This window comes from Megalops cyprinoides, chromosome 7 (genome assembly GCF_013368585.1).
Source record: "Megalops cyprinoides isolate fMegCyp1 chromosome 7, fMegCyp1.pri, whole genome shotgun sequence".
Lineage (NCBI taxonomy): Eukaryota > Metazoa > Chordata > Actinopteri > Elopiformes > Megalopidae > Megalops > Megalops cyprinoides.
In genome coordinates, this window is record NC_050589.1 from 8819156 (window position 1) to 8843336 (window position 24181).

Here is a 24181-nt window from a genome sequence, read left to right on the forward strand (position 1 = left end):
AGAGAGCAAATAGGTGAAACACATACATTCACTTTGGTTATCCAGTCCTTTATCTCCCCAAACACTTGAAATCCTTGGGAATTCTCCAAAATAGTGTGATAGGTCCTCTTTTTTCAGGGCTCACACCCTATAGTTAGGCTAAGCCTGGTCTCAGTACTCGTAGTAATGGCAGTAATTTTGTGAAAGACTATCCATTGGAGTTCACCAACATGTTCTGCAAGGGAGCTTTTCACAACCATACTCCAAAATGTCAGAATCACCCCTGCACTGGATGAGAAATTCATGTGTCAGCCACACACATTTTTATCTCATCTGAAATGCAGGACCCGACACAATACATGTGCAACGGTCATGCTGGTGAGAGGTTTAAAAAAAATGAGAGCTCTCAGAACATTTCCTGTGAGCCCTCTGTAGTCTCCTGATAATTTCAGTTATGGCTGTGAAAATGCTCTGTTGTCCTGTCACCTGCTGTCCCTCGAAGACCAGGGAGAAACGCATTCTCACGGCCCTCTGCAAAAGGCCTCAACATCCTGACAGGATGAGTGTCGGCTTGTCTGGTCAGTTCACCTTCAGCTCTCCACTTGAAGCCGGAGAAAGCTAAACAGAGACAGAGCTTGGAGACCCCTGCTTTCAAAAGGGGTATTCAAAAGAGAGCAAGAAGGAAAGAGCGGGAGAGAGAGACAGAGAGAGAGAGAGACAAGACCTCCAATGCCCTTTTATTGAGACATAAGAGTCAGGCCTTCTGCAGACAGACACATAACACAGGTTACCCACAGGTAGCAGCCCATGAAAGTTTTAAAGTGTATACAAAGACAACATAAGCACCACACCCTCCCCCCACCCAGATAAGACAGCGAGAGAGAAAACTCAGGAAGAGAGTGGCAGAGATTCCCTCTCCCTCCGCTCCAATCCTGCTGCATCCACTCCCTCATTTTAAGCCCCGGCAGAATGATGTACCTCCATACCTGTAATCCGGAATTCCTCCAGGCTGATCTGCTCATCCTGATGGCTTATGGAGTATATATCGCTTATACACTGTACAAGCACATACATACAAATCCCATCATCCTGTACTTTTTTTTTGAGGGGGGGGGTGGGGTGGGGGGCTGGTTACTCTTTTTTTCCCTTGCGTGGTTCCTCATTTTTTTTTCTCGTTCAGCATCTCAGAAATCCCCCCCTAATCAGAGTCCTCTTCTCGACTGCCCGTTGAAGCGTGATTAAGGACGTGACCGAGCCAAGCCCCTGTCTCGTGGCATCCCCTAGCTGCCAGACCTACAGGCTGAATAGTGAGATGCATCTTGGGCTGGCCGGGTGGGCGGGGGGCACCGGGCAAACATAGGGGGGCCACCCTGCAGGACCCCCAGCGAAAAGCCTCCCCCCTCCCCGGCACGGGTCTGCCTGAAACATGAAATATACACAAGCATTACACGTATGATCTTGCACGTCACCATATACCACGGAAATGTGGCAGGTGATTCTCGGCTCCGCCGCCGCAGGAACGCATAAATCACGCGAAAAGTGTGGAGCCAGCACTTGCGAGGCGGTGGCGTGAGGTATAAGCATTACTGTAATGCCCCCCTGCTCCCCGTCAGGGCAGTTTATGGGAATTGATGCTGCTTCTGCCTCTGCCACCACGGCAGATAATAACAAACGCTATACATATATACATATAAAAATGAGCTTAGGGCAAGTAAAATGTAGAAAGCGGGGAATCGCATTAAACATAAATAATTCATGTTCTTAATACTGATCTGGTGGGACAGTCAATCACCCCCGAGGGCAGAAGGCCCCAGCCTGAAAGGACGGTTGGCTGGGATGTGTACTGTGCGTGCCTGACCTCTGCTCTGCCTCTTTGCAGAATAGCTGTTAAACTATTTCTGTGCTACCAGCACAGCCTCCTACTCGAGGAAGGTGCCACCAAGAGAACAATGAAATGCAACATGCGCTCCGATACGTTTGCTTGAAGCGCCAGGTGAGAGTAAGCACCCATTACTGCACGGAGCAGCGCTTCTCCGAGGCACTTGGATCAACAGGTGCCGTCTGCCCTCGTGACGCAGCAGCTGACAGCAGACACCACGGTGCTCAAGGTTAAGTTGTTATCAGTGTCTCTCAATTAGAGTTACTCACCGTCCCCCCCGGTTCCCTCTGAGTGCAGGTGGGGGGCAGAAGCGTGGGGGGGGGGGGTCTCAGGGCCCGGGGGGAGACAGCCCTCTTTAAATCAGCCGAGCAGGAGACGCATGTGTAGGCAATTAGCACCACCCCGGCCACGCTGGGGAGGCCGTGGGTGGCCTAAATGGAGCTGCACATCAGCCTTCACCTATTTCACCGCCATCCCCCCCCCCACCACTTGTCTCTGGCACATACCCAGAATTCTTTGCTTTGCTTTCATTGTTTTTGCTTTCCTGATTGAAGGTTATGTGGGAGATTCCTCTTTGCTGCTGGTTTGTTAGAACCCTGTGAACTCCCCTGTAGGTTGACAGTTTCAGTAGGGGGGTCTCATGAGGGCTTCCATATGCATGAAACCAGGGAAAAAGGTCTATCGGGGGGGAAGGAACCAGGAACTCTGTGGGTTGCAGCTGAATTTCGCCCTCCGCCCCCCCGCTCTCTCCTCCAGTCTGCTCAATCACACTCAGAATGCGGGGGAGTTAAAGGGTGTTGTGTTTATTTTTTTTTTTGCATATGTGCCACAAGCAAAACAAACTTTATTAAAAACCATAAAAAACCACCATTAACTGCGCTACTCAGAGCGCTTCGCCCAGCCCAGTGAGAATGATAAATCACTGCCGCTCTTTTAAAATGACCATTTTTTTTCCCCTCTTTTATCTCCCCTCCTTATTTAGCCAAGCCTACTTGCTGCATACTTATTAGGCTACAGCCAATTGACTGTTTTTTTTTTAATTTTTTCCTGAAGTAAAACGCTGACTTTATTAGCCTAAATTGGTCCCTTTTGTATTTTTTTCCCCTCAATTAAAACAGGCTGGTGGACCTTAAGCGTTGCTAACAATCCGGTTGGGTCAATTGCATTACTGTTTTTTTTTTCCCCTGTTCCGGACGTCTCTGTTTTATTCTTCTTCTTCTTCTGCCTTTTTTTTACGTAGATGGAGCGTGCGTTCATTAGGCCTGGAGACAGAGAGTGCCGTGCGCCTCCTCATGCAGAAAATGGCCTGGCAGCAAAGCATGCAGAGCAAATGCCATGTCTGTGACTCGGCCGCTCCGTGTCTGTGTAAATAATTTAGGCCTGAACTCTGAGGCGGAGGAGAGAGACAGGAGCAGCAAAAAGACCAGCCCAGCCCCCCTCCCTTCTTCTCTCCTCCCCTCCCTTGACCCCCCCCCCCCCCCCCCCCGCCAACGCCTCCTCTGCTCACCCCTTAACGACGGAGCTCCGCTTAAACACCTCGGCCCGGTCGCAGGCGACTCGTTAGCAGTGCGCTAAGGTAAATGATTCAGTAAATGGCCCTTTATGCGTCGCCATTAGTGGAAACGTAAATGCAAATCGGCGGTGTTGTGATGCCGCTCAGCATTGCTGGAGGCCCCCCCCCCCCACTGGCTGTCCGGTCGTCGAGGGGAGGAGGCGTGTTCAAATCTCACAGGCCACGCTCGGGCACGCTCTGTCCTGCAGCATCTGGATGCTTAACCACCCCCGACCTTGCTGTCCCAGAATGCCCTGGCTCCCCATTGGACAGCTCACTCCCTAATTTTTCCCTGCCATTTCTGTGTCATGCTGCCCTTCTCTCTGTCTGCTCTCAATGCCCCCCCCCCCCCACCCCCCCACCCCCCCCACCCCAACCAAAACAAGAGTCTGTCCAGAGGCTGATGTTGTAGTAAATGTATATTTTAATAAAGTTATACCTTTATTACTCCACCGGCATGAGTTTGCTTACTAAAACCACAGCAGACGACCCCAGCTACACAGAGTACAGAGAAGCTGCAGTGGCCATTGACCGAACAACATACAAAACCACTGCTTGTCTCTTTTTTTTTTAAACTTCTCATTACTTATGTACAGGTCTGTTATGCTCTTGTTTTTGCTGAAGTTGATTTACATTAACAAGCATTTTGTCTGAGTGCAGAAACCAACTCTATTTTTTTTTCCATGTGTGTGACTGCTACTGTGTGTGTGCGTGTTTTTGTGTGTGTGTGTGTGTACGTGTATGAGACACATTTGTGGGTGTCTCCCCGAAATACAATTATTACAGATAAATCAATATACAATAAATACATGAACAAAAGGTGAGAATACAGGTTTTTGTTGAAATGGAAAAAAAACAAACAAAAAAAACATGTATTTTGAAAAGGGAGGACATTGGAACATATATAATTTTCTGCAACCGGTGAGGACTGGATTGCTGTTTGCTAACATGTCATGTAATGGACATGCGTTAAGCTTTCTCCATAAATACCTGTAAAAAAAAAAAAAAAAACATAGCACGAGTATTATCCAACAGATGCAGCTATGTTGCATTAATGTTGACTTTTGATCAACGCCGCAGAATGTCAACTAAGCGTCACCTAATTATTTGAAACAATAAATAATCACTGACAGAAATTAATACAGTTCTGTGTGTGAGACTGGACTTCACCTGGCTGTCACTCCGTTACCTTCACTCCATTCAGAGGTGATCAGGTCACACCTCGGCTGCCAACTCATCACATTACAGACTCTCACAATGAACAGATAATGATAATCAGTGCCCCTGGATTTTAGGGAGGCAGAAATTATACTTGGCATTGCCAAAGATCAAAGAATAAATCACCTCTCCATTCGAAAAAGGAAAACAAGGAGGCAGACTAGGAGGATCAATTATACGTCTGTGTGCGGGGAAAAATGATTAATGATCAGCGATTGAGCGAGGCAAACTAAGTCACATGTGTGGGTGGAGCCTCTCTACTCCTCTCCGCTGGGTGTTGACCTGAATCTGATTGGTTGGAGGCTCAGGGTCCACCCAAAGAACAAGAGGCATTCTGGGGCAGACACAGGTCAAAATCTGTCAAAAAAAAACATTCTAGGTATGGACCTACAGGAGAGAGTTCACTCACTTCACGCCCCAACTCCTCACTACCCAAAATTCCTATTGGTGAGAGCCTCCGCAACACTGGGGATGGGTGACTGACATGCGCACGCACGCACACTCACACGCACGCACGCACACACGCACGCACGCTCATACACACACACGCTTGCACACTCATACACACGTAAGCACGCACGCATGCACACGCACAGGTATGCCTACATGCACACAAATGCACTCGTGCGCACCTGCACGCAGACAGGTATGCATGTGTGTCAGTCACAGTTGTGAAGGAGTGCAGATATAACAAAGAGGAAGTTTCAGGCTTTCATCTTAGAAGGGGTACAATCTACAGCTCTCTCACAGAGAGGCTTGGAGAGCTATCAATCACATTATCTCTGCGGGGACCAAGGCCATTTGCATCCTGCGTATTTCCAGAACACACACACGCCACCAAAATCCGGTATTATTTACATCTCTATGTGGTGAAGAATGTTCTAGAAGTCTAGAGCCGCCCCTCTGCTGCTGTGAGGTCTCCTGTCCCCACACTGTTCCCTGTTCATCTCTCTGTCTCAACGTAAGCGGGGTGTGCTATGGCATGTGGGTATAATTGCTATTTATCACAGCACAAAGATATCAAGACAGCAGCCAATACGATGGGAGAGCAGCTGACAGTTACGCCCAGCGATGGAATGAAAAACCCTCTCGCTATGAGAAGGCCTTCAGAAACGTAAGATAACTCAGGGTAAACGCACAGGTGAAATGAATAACCAATATCAAAGTGACATAACATTTATATAACTACAGCAGAATGTGTAGCTGAATTTATCTGGTTCTAAGTCTTCTCTACATATGTGTTCCAATGCTCCGTTTCAACAACCAACTCAATAATTTAACTAATTAGCTTCAGAACATCCACCCTCTAACGAGGAATCACACACTGAAAATATAAGTCAATTACTATAAAACTAGCTGAATTTCTTATATGGAACACAAATACGGTATTAATGTATATCATATCAAAATATATAGAGAGAATTTCAAACAAAACATTTTAAAATAGAATTTGAAATATGATTAACATGACAAATATATGGACATATTCACCGTTTTTTATACATATCTGACATACCTCAATATAAATATATCCATATATTCAAAAATGCATGGTTCTTCTGTATAGTTAATCTGTGTTGGAGTCATTCCTCAAAACTTAAGGAAAGAAAAACAGCCAAAAGAATAGATAATGTTTTCCAGGGTGCACTCAGAGATGCACTCAGAGATGTGACCAATCCATGTCCCAACACAACACAGGTACAACGGTAAGCATGACTTCAGTGTCAGAAGAGTGTATGACATATTTTCACACAATGTAGCCTCACAGGAGAAAAATATTCAGCTCACAGTGACTCAGGGGAGATTTGTGTCCTGTCTCCTCACGCGCGCACACACCCACACGAAATCTCTCTCTCTCTCTCCTCCCCTCCTCTCTTTCTCCTTCCTGTGTCTGACAGCTCCTTACTGTCCACCGGGATGAAACAAAGAAGAAGAATGAAAGAAAAAAAAAAACAACCTGCTGGAATTCAGAATAGAAATGACAGGAAGCTTAAGGGAAGGGGCAGGAGGAGCTGTGTGATTGGAGGGATGTGGGCGCTAGGTGGAGCGGTGGGAGGGGGTGAAACATGGCTCCGCCTCCATGTCTCAGAGGTCTCTCTCTCTCTCTCTCTCTCTCCACGTGCAAAAAAAAAAGGCGGCTGATGCTCTTGGGGAGACTCACATGACTGCTCCACTTTCCCAGCGTCCTCGAGTCCACTCCGCCATCCCCCCCCCCACCCCTCCCCCCACGGTGACGCGACAGTCCACAGCGACGCCCTTCTGCCAGACGCAGTCTTTCGCTGTGCTGTCTCCCGTGAGATAAGGCGCTCTGTCCTACTCCGCAGCGGCCGAAAGGTGGAACATCCAGGACTTTTTACACATGTGAGGGAGGCATTTGTCAGGGAGAACCACTGCCACCGATGCTTCAGTCCTCTTTCCAAAACGCAATGTCTTCCCTCTTTCTCTCGCTTTTTTTTTCTTAAATGGGGGCATCACATCACCAGTGAGATGGTGGGGGGGGGGGACTGGTGGGCACCAAATGTCTCGGCCACCATAGAGAGAAACAGGTACAGTGCATCCATTCCACCTGATGGTGCCTTTTTCCCGCTGAGAGAAGACAGGAGGAGATGGCAGTATTTCAGTCTGTGAGTGTGTGTCCCTTATATCTACAGACTCTTTAGCTTGGAAGGTCTTCACCTTGAAATTAAGCCTCTCTCCCTTCTCAGATGGGTGTGGCGTGGCTGTGGGCGGGGCTAAAGTACTGTCCGTGGCAGATGGAAGGTTCCCCTGGAGGAGGTGGGGGCGGGGTGAGGCGGGTGAATGGAGAAAATGATGCTGGCTGGGTGAATGATTCCTGGTCCCCTCTTTCCGTGACTGCCTAAAAACCTGCGGGAGGAGAGGAGAAGATAAAGAGTTAAAGAGGGAGGAGCCGGAGCGATGGTGTCCAATCATCTTCTTCAGCTGATCAATCTGCCAATTACCCGCTTCACTGTTAATAATGCCTCACACTTGGTAATAATTATCAATGTGTTACACAGGACACTTTAACTAAACGCTATGCTAACACACCCTAACTGTGCATTACCCTGGAGCCTGTCTATGTATGTATGTTTAGTACCAGTAAGACATCAACATTCTATTCAATAACAAATGTAAAGTTACATAAAAGACATTAATAAAAGATTACTCCACAATCAAAGCCCGCAGTGATTAATCTCCCTCATTAATTTATTATTCAGATCTGCTCGATTTAAAAGGCTTTACATCTCTCTTATCTGTGTTAATAGTGTGGCCACAGCCTTGTAATTTTCACATACAGTTTAAAAGGCGCCCGGGAGATCAGGTGACCTCACCCTGTACAGCTGAGCAAATGATCGTTTTAGGTTTTACACATCCTGTCAGAAGCGCAGCTTTGCATGGTATGAAATGAGAAACAGAGGTAGCTGATGCTGCTGGTTAAAGCTCTGTGTGTGTGTGTGTGTGTGTGTGTGTGTGGTTTGACACGACAGGACTGTGGAAGAGAGACACAGTGCAGGCTGTAAATGAGCATCTGACCGATTTGGATGCCTGTGGGCAGGACAGAAGGGGTAAGTGTGTATGTGTGTGTGTATGTGTGTGTCAGGGAACGCGAGCGGCATGGCGGCAGCAGAATGGAGAGAGGCAGTGAGAGAGAGAGAGAGAGAGAGAGAGAGAGAGAGAGAGAGAGAGAGAGAGAGAGAGAGAGAGAGAGAGAGAGAGAGAGGGGGGGGGGGGGGGGAGAGAGGGAGAGAAAGAGGCTGAGAGGGAGAGAGAGAGAGAGAGAGAGAGAGAGAGAGAGAGAGAGAGAGAGAGACAGAGAGGGAAAGAGAGAGAGGGAGAGAAAGAGGCTGAGAGAGAGAGAGAGAGAGAGAGAGAGAGAGAGAGGGAGAGGGGGAGAGAGAGAGAGAGGGAGGGAGAGGGAGAGAGAGAGGGAGGGGGCTGAATCCTACTGGCTGTGTGTGCTGTCGTGCATGAAGCTGCAGGAGGGAAGCATGGGTCTGCATACCAAGGCACAGGGCAACGCAGTGCAGCACCTCCCTCTCTCTCCCTTCCTCCCTCCCTGGTCCTCTCACTGTTTCTCTCTCTCTCTCATCCCCCTCTCTCACCCTCTATATCCCTCTTTCTTTTCATCCCTCTCTCTATCCCTCTACATCCCTCTTTCCATCTTCCTCTGTTTTTCCCTCATCCATCTCTTTCTTACCCTCTACATCCTTCTCTCTTCTTACATCTCTCACCCTCTACATCCCTTTTTCCATTCATCCCTCTTTCTCTTTTTTCTCTCATCCCTCTCTCACTCTCCCTCTCTCCATCTATCCCTTGCTTTCTTTTTCCCTCTCGTTGCTCTCCTGAACCTTCTCCAACTCCATCTCTTTCTCCCCCTCTCTTTAAATCATTCACTCCCTCCATCCCTCTTCTCTTCCTCTAGTTCATCCCTCCCCCCCTCTTTCTTTTGCTCCCTTTTCTCCGTCTCTCTCTTCCTCTCCCTCCCTCCCTCTCTCACCACTTCGCCCTCATGCCCACTCTCCTTCCCCCTCCCCCTCTCCTCCTCATCAGTCAGGAAACAGGGTGGCGGATACTCTTTTGATTGACAATCCCTAAAGCGAAGATGAGCAATTCCAGCCCCGCGATTGATGTACCTTTCAATTATCAACTTATTCTCACCTGGAATGGAACCCAGACCTTTACCCTACAATTAACAATTATGACCCACTGCTTAATGAAATCCAGCTAGCCCTGCTCCCCCAACTCTTGCATGGCAATGGGAGCAGGAGGTGTGCTCGTTTGGTCGCGGTTTTAATTACAGCAGAGAGATTTCTGATCTGGGCGCAAAGAGTCACGTTCCAGTGAAATTCCAGCATTACTGCCCATGCTGAAAGAGTATCATTAAATATTTATTGGGATTGCTTTACACCTGTTCTTATCTGAAAATTCAGTTGACTTTCCCCTGCCTGTAAGACCACAGCGCAGAGCGTTTCAGTTCTGAAAGTGCTGCTGCACCAATCTCTCAGGGCATTGCTGGAGAGTCCCACAAGACAGGCATAGAACCAACATTTGTTCTTTTTGGGACATCAACCAAATGGCAATGAACCAACACATAAGAATATGGTACGATGTAAGCCTGCTTTCAAAGCACACTATGTTATAGGGACAGTACTGGCCCAGTTTCTGCCATGTCATTGGTCTATGTTCTAATAGGTCCTGCCTGCTTAATCCCAGATGAAAAGGGTCTGGCACTGTACTCTTTAGGATAACTGTTCAAATATTCAGTATTATCATATATAAATACACATGAAATTATAGCTTCCCTCTGTAATACAGACTCTTTTGGTGTACATTATTTAATTCATTATATACAATACTTATACAACAATAAAGGATGACAAAATAAATGATCTGAGCTGAGCAGGAACCATGTGAAACTGCCAAACAGTCTGATGAGCAATTGAAATTGAATGACAACCTGGCAACTGGATGAGGGGTTACTGCTAATGACAAGTGTAAAATATCCACTTGTGTCTCATTTTAGCTGTGCTGCGTGACAGGTGTATTACACATATCACATGCACAGCAGCCACAGACAGGAAGGGAAAGGCCAAGTGCTCTCGTGTGTGTGTGTGTGTGTGTGTGTACATGTCTGTATATGCATCTGTGTGTGTGTGTGTGTGTGCGTGAATGCCTTTGATAGTACGTATGCCTATATGTGCACGTCTACAGGTGTGTTTGTCTGCACGTGTGCAGATGTGTGTGTGTGCATAGGTGTGTGTGTGTGCATGCCTACAGGGTTATGTATGTGTGTGTGTGAGAGAGATAGTGCTGGGTCATCAGTGTCTCCTGGCTCTCTCTGGCTTGGTGAGAGCCCCCCAAGGGGGAGGGCGCCACACTCCATTTAGCCCATGTGAGCCTAATGGCCTGCTGGGATATTACTGCTGTTTAACACGCAGGCCGAGTGCCACTGAACACAGCCGGGGAGGGAGGCGGGAGCGAAGGCACCCCCCACCCCCACCCCCCCATCCCACTAGCACACCTTTTCCCTGGTCCCACACCCGCGAAAAGCAAAGCATGGCAAAAAAAAAGAACACAAAAAACAAAACACAAACAAGCCAGGCTTTCTCTCAAACTGCAAGTTTTCCCCTGGACTCGTTCCCTGAATCCCTTTGGAGTAAAATGCAGAATTTGCACACAGCCATACATATTCATACATACATTCACTCATATTACGGTTCATCACAGGGATTGTTCAAGTCCCTGAAGAGTCTCCATTTGGCTGTAGAGCAAACATTAAGAACCAATAAAGGGAATGAATGAGCAAATAAGACAACAAATAAAGGGAATTGTGAATAAATCAAACCAAAAAAAAAAAAAAAAAAATCAAAGATATAAACACATCTGCACTCCCCCTCTCTCAGCGAAAGACCTCAGGCGAGGAGATTCGGCAAAGAACCTGCATCTGAATGGGAAATGTAAAGCAGAGGAGCGGCTCTATATTTAGCCAGTACTCTCGTGGGTCGCAGATGATGCTGCCAAGGAGACAAAAAAAGGGAATTCGGCCCCGTGTTCGATATGTAATTACGTGTGACGTACAACATCGACTGCAGTCCACTTTCGATCTCTCATTGCTTTCCAGCGGGGGCCCTGTCAGTACGTTCCTGCTCCTTTTAGCTGGGTACAATGTGAGTTTCTGGCCAAGGCTGGGGTACAGTAAACGCACCGTAATACATATGTGTCCACTTCAGGGATATTTATGTCTCAGATTCATAAGTTTGGCAGAAATATGCATATTACCCCCATTTCCTACATAAATGATTCACAATGAGAATTTGTAAATTTGACACTCTAAACTGCCCATATGAATCTTTAATAGACTTAAATATGATTTTGCAAATCGGAATGGAATTTCATAAATTTGAAGCCCCTACAAATAAATATTTATGAGGGCCCCATTCTGCCCATTCTTCCTGTTCCCAGTAATTGCTGGTGATTCATTTGGTTTTTCTCTACGGACGCCGGAGAAATCAATCTTGGAAGATTCCCAGGGAGTCGTGGGCAAGCAGATTTTGACTGCCGCCCCTGGACCCACCCCCCCCCCCCCCCACCACCACCAGCACCTCACCTCTCCACTCCTTCCATCATCAGTTCTGACATGACCAGAATTAAGGAGCTGACTGCCTGTGAGCCACTTCTCCAAAGCTCTCAGGATGAAGGACCATACTTACTTCCGGCATCCAACCAAGCATGGAACCCCCTCAGTGTGTACCCTCTAACAAGGAACACACATCGTTCACAATGGTAATTGATTGCACGATTGTGTAACCTGCCATGTGGAACAAATGTGTGATATTAAGTGGGTGTGATTTTAACGTGGGTCTCAATAGTGTCCAATGGTGCTAACAAGCAGAAGAACAAAGACTGGTACTGTAATTGTACTTGTTCACACATTTTACTGTTAGGAAATTAACTAAATTGTAGTGTGTATGGGTTTAATTGTTATTCTGAATAATTGGCATTATTGCTTATGTTTGTTTTTAATAATCACATCATGTGCTTAACCATATTGTCATAATAGATTATGAACATACAGCATGGTAGTCTACTTTAAGATCATACATTAACATCTCAGTCTAGCAAGCTAGAGGACCACAGAAATAAACGGCCCATGCAATGCTGTAATATATTCATTGTAAAGCTGTGAACAAGCAGACCACCATCTTTGGAAAGGAGGCCATATTTGGCTGTGTTTGTAATTTAAAAAGGCAAACAGACACAAAGATGCTAACAAAGAGCCATGCAAGTACTTTCAACTGGTCATATTTGTACAGTTTAAGCATTGTAAAGACAACTGAAATAAACAGCTAGGCACGAATGTGCATGTTCACTTTTCTCTAGGAGTGGAACTTGAAACTGATGCTCTCTGAGTTAAACGTGAGCTGCACCTGATTTCACAGACCTTGTCTGAGTGCTGTTTTGCTACAGCAACTCTGGACCACTGATGGGATAAATAGCTAAAGATGCAGGCAGCAGAACCATGGCAAAGTGTTTTGTCACATGGTAGTTTAGACTGATGATGCAACCTGAGATGTCTTGACAATTCTCGAAATCAAAACAAAAGCTTGACCTTACCTGGCTGAAGTTTGACATTATTTGAAAAAAAAAAAATGCTGTGCTGTTGACTACTTTGAGTTTAGCAGACATATTCTCAGGATAGTTATGAGAAGCTCACTAACCAGTGTTAGTTACTTCATAACACCACCCCACCTACTCTGATTAGCTGTTCACCATGTTTCTGCATCTAAGTAAAGACTTGGTTAGATCAATTATATTAAAACTATACACCTAAAGGGCACAAAAGCTACCACTGGATACTGTGATGATGACATTAAATAGCTTTGCTAGTTACGTTATAAATTTATTTAACCTTTGACCTTAAAAATATATTAAACCAGTGGTGTTTAACTTTTTGATATTTACTAAGGTGTTGGACTCCACTCACTTTTAGGCAGATTATTCAGGCTCTTTAATAACTATACACATACACCATATAATTTCTTCAAATCAATGTTTCTACTGGAAAACATCACCGGTTGCCCTGTCCATGATATGAAGAACTTGATATTCTCTCTTAAATTAGGTAACTTGTGCTTGTTCAAAAAATGTGTGGACTTGGGTGCCTGTCCAAAAGCAAATGTGTCAGCTCAGTTATCTCCACAGGGACTGATAGTATAAACTCTATGAATTGTATCCATGCCAGAGGGAGATTCCACTGCTTGGTAATGTGAAAAAGTATCAGTTGAGTGCCAGGCCATGTTATAATCAGAAATTTGAAATTCAGATAAAATTGCTGACTAGCTGCAAACAATCTATACCTATTTGGATAAATACTGAATATAATACGTAAGTAATATGTAAGTAACTCTAGATCACATAATAAATAAATACACACGTCAAGATATTAAAACAATAAAAAATGACACATAATGATATATATTTTAAATCAATTTCCAAAACAATTACATCTATTTGATCATTACTATCAAATAGATTTAATAATAAATCAATTCATGTTTCAGTTATATCACCAATAAAAAAATCGACTTTCAGTAATCAATGTATTTGGTCTTGTTGTCTGTATGTTGGCTGAGCTGATAGAGGTCATCTGAATATTGTCTGAATCTGCATCTGATTATACTGCAGCTGTCAATGGGCAGAGGTTATGGCTTCATTGTATACAATCCTGTGGTTCACTAACATCTAAGTGAACACCATGTAAGACCCACGTTTTCAGCACAAACCATCAGAAAACTTACACCATTACTGTGGTGCAAGTTTTCTGATGCTTTGTGTGAGGTATTTAAAGTGAGAAGCCTCCTGTACATAGAAAAACAAACAGGAAAATTCTACATGGAAAAACGGCCAGGTTATTCAGGTAAACTCATATGGCCATAATCTGCAGCTTGTGGCATTACACCAAGTGACATTAACATGGTTTGGATGTATACGTGTATGCATTCACTCTGTCACATGTACATAATAATATGTTTACTGCAGCATTCTTTTATACAGTGATATTTTGCTTCAATAGGATTACAAATGAGTTTTGTATCTATTCTACTATTCATCTAGCCTTATTACAAGGAATCTGTATCTCGTTCCGGATAACAGCATCTGCTAACAGAATAAATGTAAGTGTAAACTGTATTAATATTTCGAAGTGCAAAGACTACACAGCTCACAGCTTTTATATTTAGGGTTGCCTAATAAAAACAAGCTAATTATATAAATAACAGGCACAAATCAAAAATAAGCAGGATCTTGGCTACAGTCTCTGCTTGAAAAAGGCTTGGCTATGTCTCAGCTACACCATAACGTAGCGCAATAACCTCTCATTTTGCAGTCAGCACCTTCACAGCGTTATCGTGTCCCCGTTCTGAACCCATAGCGGCAGGCGTGACCCAAACCCTGGCCTACTGCGGTCTCGGCGGATTTCTACTGCACACTGCAGTGAGCAACGGGTCACCAAGAGTCCTGGAATTTTTTTTTTTTCCCATCATCGGCCAAACAAATCTCTCTGCTCTTTCCCCTGGGTGCAGAGTCTGCATTGGGCAGCCGTCCTGTGCTTAGCATGAGGCTGCTGCAGGATTCCTTCTGTGTGGGGAAAAGATGGCTGCCTCTGGGCAGAGGGAGATAAGTCCCTGGTGCAACTCAGGTGAAATGACTGAGACAAAAAAAACAAAAAACAAAAAACAAACAGAATCTCAGCCTATAGCCACTTGGCCCCCTAGGCCCTAAACTCTGAGCAGCAGGAGGGAGAAGGATGAACAGCAACCCTCCACAGACCTCTGTCTACACCCTCCTTTGAACCACTTAACCATCTCTTACTTTCTTCTCTTCCTCCCCGCCTTCTTCCTCTCTAACAGTGTGTACCATCTTTACCTCGCTGGTTCCCATCGGGGGAGACACAGTGCATAAGTGGCAGTGACAAATGACATCTTGGATGTAGATTTATCTTATTAAACAGAATCCCCTACTCCCCCTCCCACCCCCCTTCCCTCTGTCACCCAGTTGGCTGGGTAGCGGCAGTGTTGGCGGGTGCGAATGCGGGCGGGTAGCTCCCCACCCCGGCTGCGGATTTTAAGATTCCCTGGCACGTTCCGAGTGGCCGTCTCCTTCTCAGCCTCAATCTCCGGGCTTCGTGTGCCCTGATTACCCACTAATCCTGTTTCACCCCACCGCTGATCAGGTAAGCTGCTCCAGACCTGGCCTAATCAGGGAGAGCTGGAGAAAATTGGCCTTATAAATGATAAGAGTTTTATACAATTTCACAGCCATTCTTATGCCGGGATGGAGCCTGGGTGACTTTTGAGAGGACAGAGAACTTGCTGCGAAGCGCTCGCGGCTCTGGTGTTATCCTGGGAAACACGGCTAAGTCATCTTCTGTGCCGCCCCGACACAACCAGGTGCTGGAGGACATTATTTTAAAGCTTGACTTGCAAAACGAACAGAAATAGCTAGAGAGGAAACAGCTTGCGCGCCGTGGATGAAGCAGAGCGACGTGCAGATAGAGTAGGGAGGACATGGTGTGTAGAAAGAGAGCTACACAGAGGAGACACAGCATGTGAATGTACTACAGAGCAGTGAGGAAACTGCATGCTGATGAGTTACAGCAAAGCAGACAGCATGTGGACACAGCACAGAGCAAACCTACTCACCTCCCCTTGGCTTCCGAATGCTTTAAGATGGCTCCTTGGGCAAAGGCTAGGGGCAAAAGATAAAGAGTTAGAGACTGAAAACACACAAACAGCAGACGAGCACATCTCCTTTTGGTCCGAGCCCACAACCCAGCTCATTACTGCCGGAGAGGCCAGGAGCACAAAGCACAGCATATGTCCACTCTGAAGCACAGATGGTAACAATCTGAATTTGATGAAATCAAAGGAGAGTAGGTGAAGACTGAAGGTTATTTTTTTTTCCAAGGTCTTTTTTTTTTCCTCTTGCCCGCCTTTTGTGTTGCTTTTTTTTTGGTGTTGCAAGGGAATTAAAAGCCGCCACCCTGTCACAGGTTAAAAATCAAACAGTGAGCATTAGCTGCGGCTGATGAAAAGCTCAGATGAGCAATGAAGAACACAGCGAGAGCGACGTGGCGGAGTCACAGCGGTGAGCCCCTCGCTCCGGAGCATATGCTTGCGCCCCCTCTCTCTCCGCACTCCCGCTCCGCAGGATTCTGGCCAAGGTCGGCTCCTTCACCCCCTCCGGCCGCGCGGCTTTAGGAGCAAACTGTTCGCCTCTCCCCGCCGGCGCAGCGGCATTCTGGCCGAATCCCGCGCTGGTTAATTTTACGAGCTCGCCGCACCATCGGAAAAACCCGGGCCCCTGGGTTACAGCGGCCCGCTCCGCCTCTCCGGTCAGGGAGCGCGCAAATTAGCGACTGCTATTATTGTTTGTGCATACTCACTTTCATGGCCTGTTAATATTCAACAACAAAAGCATATTGCATCCATATGGTCAGACGCAAACCGAAACAACCTGGATTTACTAACCAGCCAAGTGCAAAAAGCAGTCTCTGCAAAGTACAGCTGCTCCTGCTACACAAGCCCAACTGATACCACTACTCTACTGCGGGACTGGAGTAACACTTCGATTGCTGTGTGACCTAGATAGCCACAATAACACTGGTGCTGCCTTTGCAATTGCACTGCCTTGGCCGCAACGGCACAAACACTTACATGGTAGCGGTGGCATAACTAGTTCACTTATTGAACGGCCTGCTGTTGCTAAGTGTTTTCTAGACCATTGGAAAAGAAAAGAGAGAGGGGAGAGAAAAAACAACAACTAACAATTCTGTAGATTGTTGGAATCAAACGCACTTAAAGAGATAATGAATGGGGTAATTAGTAAATGAATGGGTTGTTCAGTCACTCAATGAGGCGGTGAGACGTGGGCGACTGAGCGGCACATTGTCATTCCCAGCAGCCCCTGCAGCGAGCCGGGCAGAGTTGGTATTCCGCTGCCGAACGCCCGCCTGTCAGCCTGCCCGCCTGCCCGCCCCGCGCACGCGTGTGTGTGTCCTGGCGGATCGGCGCTCTCAGAAACGGGGCGCGGCGCCCCCGAAAATCCCCCGCTCCCCCGCCGCAAGCGTGTCATCTAAATGCTAAGCGCTCCACACCATGCCGGTAACAACGGAAACAAAAAACAAACAACAGAGCCCTTTGAACACGACCCCTCTTTTCTTTAATTTTATTTTTCTTTCTGCCACCGTGTGGTGCTCGGAACGGGCTCAAACTCCGGTCGCCCCTTTTTTTCCCCCGTTGCCTCGAGAGGAGCGTGAAAAAGAAAGACCGAAATGAGTACACGGGACTTTGGCCCGTTTCCCTCCTTTCCGAGGCTTTTTTTTCCCTCCGCGCTGGTGCTCGTCCAGCAGGCTGGAGGCGCGCACCTTCCCTCCTGCTCCGCGGATATCGATCGGGGGGGAAAGCGCTGACGCCGCAGGTGTGGGAAGCGCTATTAGACGCTCCCGCTAATTAAAAGGCTAACGAGTCGAGCAAGGCCACTCGGGAGGGGGCGTGTCAGAGAAGGAGGGGCCGGCACCGCTGACAACACGGCCGCCGGACAAAGCCTGGCGCCGTCAGAGGATAAGACACAAGGTAATCGCCTTGGTGTGTCCAACACTACCAAACACACATGAGAAGAAAGGACAGGCAGAAACTGGGGCTACCCCTTCCCTAGTCCTACAGGTCCTACTGATTCCACTAATATGCAATCCATTAATTGACTCCGCTCTACTTGATCAGTCCAGATTACCACTGTGTTCTCTGTTGACGTAGAGGCAGGCATAACACATGAATTTTCGGCAGGATATTAGGATAGGAAGCAGAACAGGAAGAGCCGAACAATCCAAACAATCTAAAAAGACAACAAGGCAAAAACATACAGGAATCCCATGCTATCTGCATAAATGAATAAAAAACAAAAAACAAAAAAAACAGCCCTATTAATGTGTGTATAAACCAACACGCCCAGGAGAGAGAGGGAATGTGTGGTACCAAGCGCAATAGCTGGAAAAATGGCAGGACCCTCTCAGCTGGAGACGCTAATCTCCTGCTGTAATGATGCCGCTGTGCTCACTGCCGGCACTTCAGCTCCACAGAGAGAAAACAAACGCTGTTCCCCCCTGCCCAGTGAGTGTGGGGCGATGGCATGCTCTCTGGAGCGGACTTTGCCGGGGTTTGATTCATTAGCTTCTGTCAACGGCTACCAGCGCCACACCACTCCTTACAGAATCAAGTGCCACATCAGAGCGGTGTCAGAGCCACATCAGAACTGCATCAGAGCTGTATCAGAGCGGAATCAAAGCCGCATCAGAGCCACATCAGAGCCGAATAAGTGCCACATCAGAGCGGCATCAGAGCCGTATCAGAGCTTAATCAGAGCTGCATCAGAGCCAAAGGAGCAGGCTCGGAGGCTAGGATGGACACCAACAGAGAGAAGCTCTATGATGCATTCACTCAGTCACTAGCGCCTGTGGCACATGGACCAGGGGATCCTCTTGTCTCTTCCCTCTTCCATTCCCCCTCTCATTTTCCTCTTTCCTCTATGGAGGAGACAGAGGGAGTCTCATGGTGTTGAGGTGCCAGGGGTACACCATTTTTGATCACCCTGCTCAAATGACCTACACCACTGAGAAGAAGAGCGGAGGTTTGGCAATCACCCTTGTCTGTCGGCATGTCTGCCTGAACTAAAAACAAGCCTATAATGACTAGAACATTTATGGAAAGACTGGGAAGGGATTGCCTGTGAGACAAGGAAGAAATCACTCAACTTCAGGGCTGCTGTGATGCTTCTTGAGGAAGTCAGAGGCACTTTAGTGAGCACCACAACAATTCATTCATTTGGGGGATCCCAAAATGAACAAAAATAAAAAAAAGCCATTTCAAAGTAAGCCAACAGCAACACTTAGGCTGAAAAGCAGGCCAAATGCTGTCAAAGTGACAGAGGAGGGGCCTGCTATTATAGCAGGTGTCTGACAGGGAGGGGAGAGAGGGAGAACCAGGGACAAGGCAAAAATAACAGGGAGGGGACTGAAACAAGGAATGAATGGCAGCGGGAGAGAACCGAGGGAGGGAGAGGGAATCAGTTTATTCATCATAACATGAGCTTTGCCTTGGGACACTTCTGACACATGAAATAAATTTATAAAAAAAGTAACATATACACAGCGCTTAACCCGGGACCGAGGCAGCAAGGGCGTCCCTGACGTCAGTCGGGGGGAAACGGAATAAACAGCCGGGGTTTAATTACAGAGGAGCCCACAGTCACCCCCACTCCGCCCCATCCGTCTTCATCAGCGGCTGCTGAATCAGAGCCCGCGCGGAGTCACACACGCACGGGCGTGCGAGAGAGAGAGAGAGAGAGAGAGAGAGAGAGAGAGAGAGGAGAGACGTGAGGTGCCTCTCCCCCCACCTCCTCCCCACCCGCCTCAGTCAGGCTCCTGACAGGAGCAGACTGCTGAGGAAGCCACAGAGGCTTATTTTAGGGTTTAAACGGAAGGGTATTTGAAGTCTTATTCCTGAGAGTTCCTGTGAAGTACGACCCAGTACGTTACCAGGATCCCTGCCAGTTTATAGTCACTTACTGAATCCCTGCAGGTTCATGCGCGCGCGCACACACACACACACACACACACACACACACACACACACACACACACACACACACACACACACACACACACACTGTATTGATACTGCACTTCCTTTTACTGTATGCGTCATGACTATTTTTAATTGTCAGATCAATGATGCAAAAAAATACACTTACATTACAGTAAATAACGACCATCCCAAATGCACAACTTTTAATTAGTTTAACAGTTTAGTTACTTTACATTGTAAGTCTTTGATCACTTCTAATGAGTTGCACTGCATCAGAGATAAGAGATAATGTCCACTTCGCCCACACACACAAATAGACAAGTATATAGAGAATGCTTAAGCAAACATGCTTTGTCTGTGCCAAACTAAATTAGCGTGGTGGATATTATCAGACTGCATTATGGGTTAAAAAAATATTTAATATAAGTGAACTCATAGCCATTTTTCTGAACACAGGAAATTTTTGTAACGGTATGAGAATGGGATTGAAAAAATGAAATCTTTTCATTTTTTTCAACATTCTTTGATGATTTTTTTTTTTTAAATCTCAACATATCCTACAATATACCTCAAAAGAAATCTGGGTTCAAAGATTTAATGTATAATGGGGTAATGGTAAACTTCAAAGGAACAACTGTACTTTTAAAGAAAACTCTGCCCGCTATTAAACACTGATAAATCCACTAGAACTTGGATATTCCCTTGGTTGGTCATTTGGGTTTTTAGACACAATATAACATGCATAGTACAGCATGAGATTGCCATGTAAGAAAAATTTTAATATAACAAATATTTCCTCCTACATTTAAGCTCATAAGTCCCTCTGTCAAATGCATTTACATGGTCATTGATAAACAAAATGTTTTTGCAAATGAGATAAAGTATTTATTTTGCAAATACATTTTAATGAAATATTCATTATGTGCTTCCAGAAGGATTAAATGTTATATTTGCAAATGAAATATGTGTTGAAATGTTGTAAAGCGTGTTGTTTGATAGATCATTTAAGTATGACACATTTGTTAAATGCACCATGGTTTCAGCATCTCTCTTTGTGTCCTTTCTCAGGATGTAAATGGAGGCTCGCTCTGTGTGTCATGGTGCTGGATATTACCCTATATGAGGCAATATTCTGGTGTTGTCTCCCACTCAGGAAACACAGAGCCTTCTGCTTCCTGTAAATCCATCGACAAAAGGTCAAATCAGACTAGCTAAACAACCAAAATGGATTTGGACTCAATAAATAACTTCAAAATGAAAAAAAGAGAAGAAAGGAAAGGGTAAAGATTCTCAAAGGCTCGTCAATTCCCCTCGGCGTTGGAGATTTAGTCCGTGCTAACAGCGACTGACGTGACCAGAAACCGCCGAACAGCGGGAGGTGTTTTTCTCGATGCCGCGCTGTTCTCCCCAACCCGTTTTATCATCCTGTCAGTGTTATCCCTTCCGCGGAGCTCTCTGAACGAAAATGCTTGACTCAAACAGTCCCTTCCCTTTTGTGAGAGCTCGTCCTCTCTCCCCACTGACAATAACGGCGCAATGACAGAGGGTCGCGTTTTTGTGTGAGCGGTGAACGGTGGACTGAGGGGAAACCACGGCCCTCTCCTCCCAGAGACAGAAGGTCACCGAGCAGCCAGGAGGGGACGGACGACCGAATTAGCACCTCCGCCTCTATGCCAACTTTCGGCCCGCCTAATGGGAGGGGTGAGGCAGGTGGTGGTGGGGGGGGGGGGGGGGGGGGGGGAGGGGGGGCAGCTCTCAGTTCAAAACAACACCCCTGCAGCATGTAAAGGTCTCTCTCTAATTCATCAATCACAGACCACCTTGAAAACATGGGTAATTTAGGGCAATTAAGCTAAACCGTGGAGTCAATAAGTTTGTTAATGATGAAGCACAAAGGAGTAGCCACTATAAACTGTCAAGAAACAGCGCTGGGGCCACCTCTTCCCTAGACAGTGGGGTTTCCATTGACCAAGCCACAGGGCCAGGTGAGGTCACTCCCCAGGGACCCTGTTGAGTTAATAGGTGTCTTTCAACTGCCCGCTGACAAAGCTCAATGTGACACCTCATCTCCATAAAGGACCAATATGGACGTGTTCATTAAATGATTAGAGCAAGTCCAAAGAACCACACAGCTATACAAGAATGCATTTCAGACCTACTCAACAATTTTCATTTCATTTCTTAGGATTTAAACTTGTTTCACGTTAAACAACTAGGCTTGGTGGCACGAGGATATAGTTTTGCTGTAGTCATGGATCATATCTTGTGTTCCACCAATGTTCTGGCGCTTAGATATGAAGATGCAAATTACAGAAATTTTCCAGCAGTTGTCACAGCATACTGCAGCAACATTATTGATGAGACAATAACATAACAGTAATTTTACACACCGGTCACGTTACACGCCAGCATTGAGAGAATGGAAATTGATGAAGTTTTCCAACAACTATCACAACATGGTTACATTCTGGCCACGTTCCAGCTGATTTAGTGAGAAGATGAATATGAAGACTGTCACTGCATACCGAAGTAATTGCATGTTGAGACTTAATTAAACATTAAAATGTAAGCCGCAAAGATGTTTATACATTAAACATAAGACCATGACATAAAAACATAATTACTTACATTTTCTTAAATAATTACAAAAGAAATAGCTGCACACCAAACACAGTCCATAATTACAGTGTAAAAATGTAGTTTCTTTCAAATCGGAGACATTTGAGGGAAACCAATAATGTGCAGAAACACATTGTTGTAATGCTGTGCAGTGATTGTGGAATGTAGCTGAGGTGATCAGGACTGAAACAAGGAGCATGGCGTAGCAATTTGCTATTCATCTCTCATTTCTTCATTGTGAGACTCATTCAATCAGATCTGACCTTCCTGACAGGTGCTGTGCTTGCAAGGATAAAATGTTCAATTCAAGCTAGTATAAAAGGTTTGCCTCTTTCATCTACTGTACCTTACCAAAAAAGTAAAAAGATTATATTTCCAGGAGAGGGTCGACTTACATGCTACGATGCGTAAGGGATTTTTCGGCATTCTTCATCTTGAAACCCCATTAACAGATTATTTTTTTGATCCATCTGTTTGTGTGCAAGAAATGTCACTATGATTAAGCTACTTAAAAGCTTAAATCCTCTGTAGAAAGTCCGCCCCTTGCAGCAATGATGACAGGACTCTACTCAACAATTCATTGTTATATAGAATTTGTCATACTCCTAATGAAGACGATTAAGTAGTTTTAAGAGGGGAAAGGTTGTTGAGTTCATTCAAAGGTTACTAAGTTCTATAGTTCTGTCTGTAGTTTGACTTTCTCAGGTAACTCTCTTACTGTGTGACCTGAGAAGATAGTTAGACAGAGCTTGGTGTGCATAATGTTATGACCGACGACCCTCAGTAAGAGCAGGTTGTTGATACTGTATACATTTTTCTGGCGGTCCAACAGGAGGCTCTTCATAAAAACAGTAGAGATGATTCCCAAATTTGCTTTTACAATATTTTCCTGTCAGAATTCAATATAAAGTATTAAAATAAAATTAAATATACAGTAATAGTGTGAACAGACTAAGGCACTGTTACACATCTCATCACAAAAGCACTGCACCACATGTACTGCGCCCGCAATACCCAAAAATGCCCCTTCTCACAACACACAGGTGCAGCTTCACTGGAGCTCTCACTCTTGTAAATAGTACATTTGCAGCTCTTCGCGACATCGCTTCACACAGTCGTGACGACTGCTAAAAGACATCCGTGAACCCTTGTCTTGAGAATGTTACAGTTTATCGAGGGCTGCCACAAGGTGCCACAACTTTCACACAAAGCCAGTTACTGAACATGGTGGTTCCCAGGAGATCTTCTTGAGATCTGGCTCCCACACCAAAAAGCTGATGCTAAGTGGTGCTGGGCCTGGTTAATACTTGGGGGACCTTCTGGGGAAAAACAGGTTAGCTGCTGGACGTTATTTGGATGAGCCAGTAGGGGGCGCTATTCTCTTTGGACTAATTAAATGCAACGCCCCGATGCAGAGGTGCAGAAGGTGCTGCCTTTCAGACGAGACATTAAACCAGGGTCCTATTTCTCTTGACTGTAGATCCCATGGCACTCATTGAAATGAGCATTAACCCCATTAACGCTGGCTCTTGATATCTCAGACAGGTAATCATCCATGTATAACCACTTGTTGAGGGTTTCCCTTGTATTCCTTACCCAAATTGTCTCCCCAAGGCATCAAGCTTCCAGCTGACCTTCCCGGTTGTGTAAGGGTTAAACGGATTGAAAAGATCAACATGACCAACACTGGGCTGGCCCTCCGCGGCCACCTACCAGGAGTAATAAGGATGAAGTCCTCTGTCTCTGATTCACTCCCAGTCTCTGTCTGTTTCTTCCAAACCTCCCACCTGGGTC

General features: G+C 45.9%; 1 protein-coding gene across 1 annotated transcript in view; it reads right to left on the bottom strand.

Annotated features, from left to right (window-relative positions):
- Positions 1 to 6863: 6863 nt before the first annotated feature.
- Positions 6864 to 24181, bottom strand: part of tafa5l (TAFA chemokine like family member 5, like) — a 51845-nt gene continuing 34527 nt past the window's right edge. Inside the window, exons 5-6 of the mRNA XM_036534404.1 lie at positions 15830 to 15875; positions 6864 to 7493 (exon numbers count right to left, since the gene is read on the bottom strand). Of these exons, the coding sequence (XP_036390297.1) occupies positions 15852 to 15875 (24 nt within the window). The 3' untranslated portion in view covers positions 6864 to 7493; positions 15830 to 15851. The remainder of the gene's footprint in view (positions 7494 to 15829; positions 15876 to 24181) is intronic.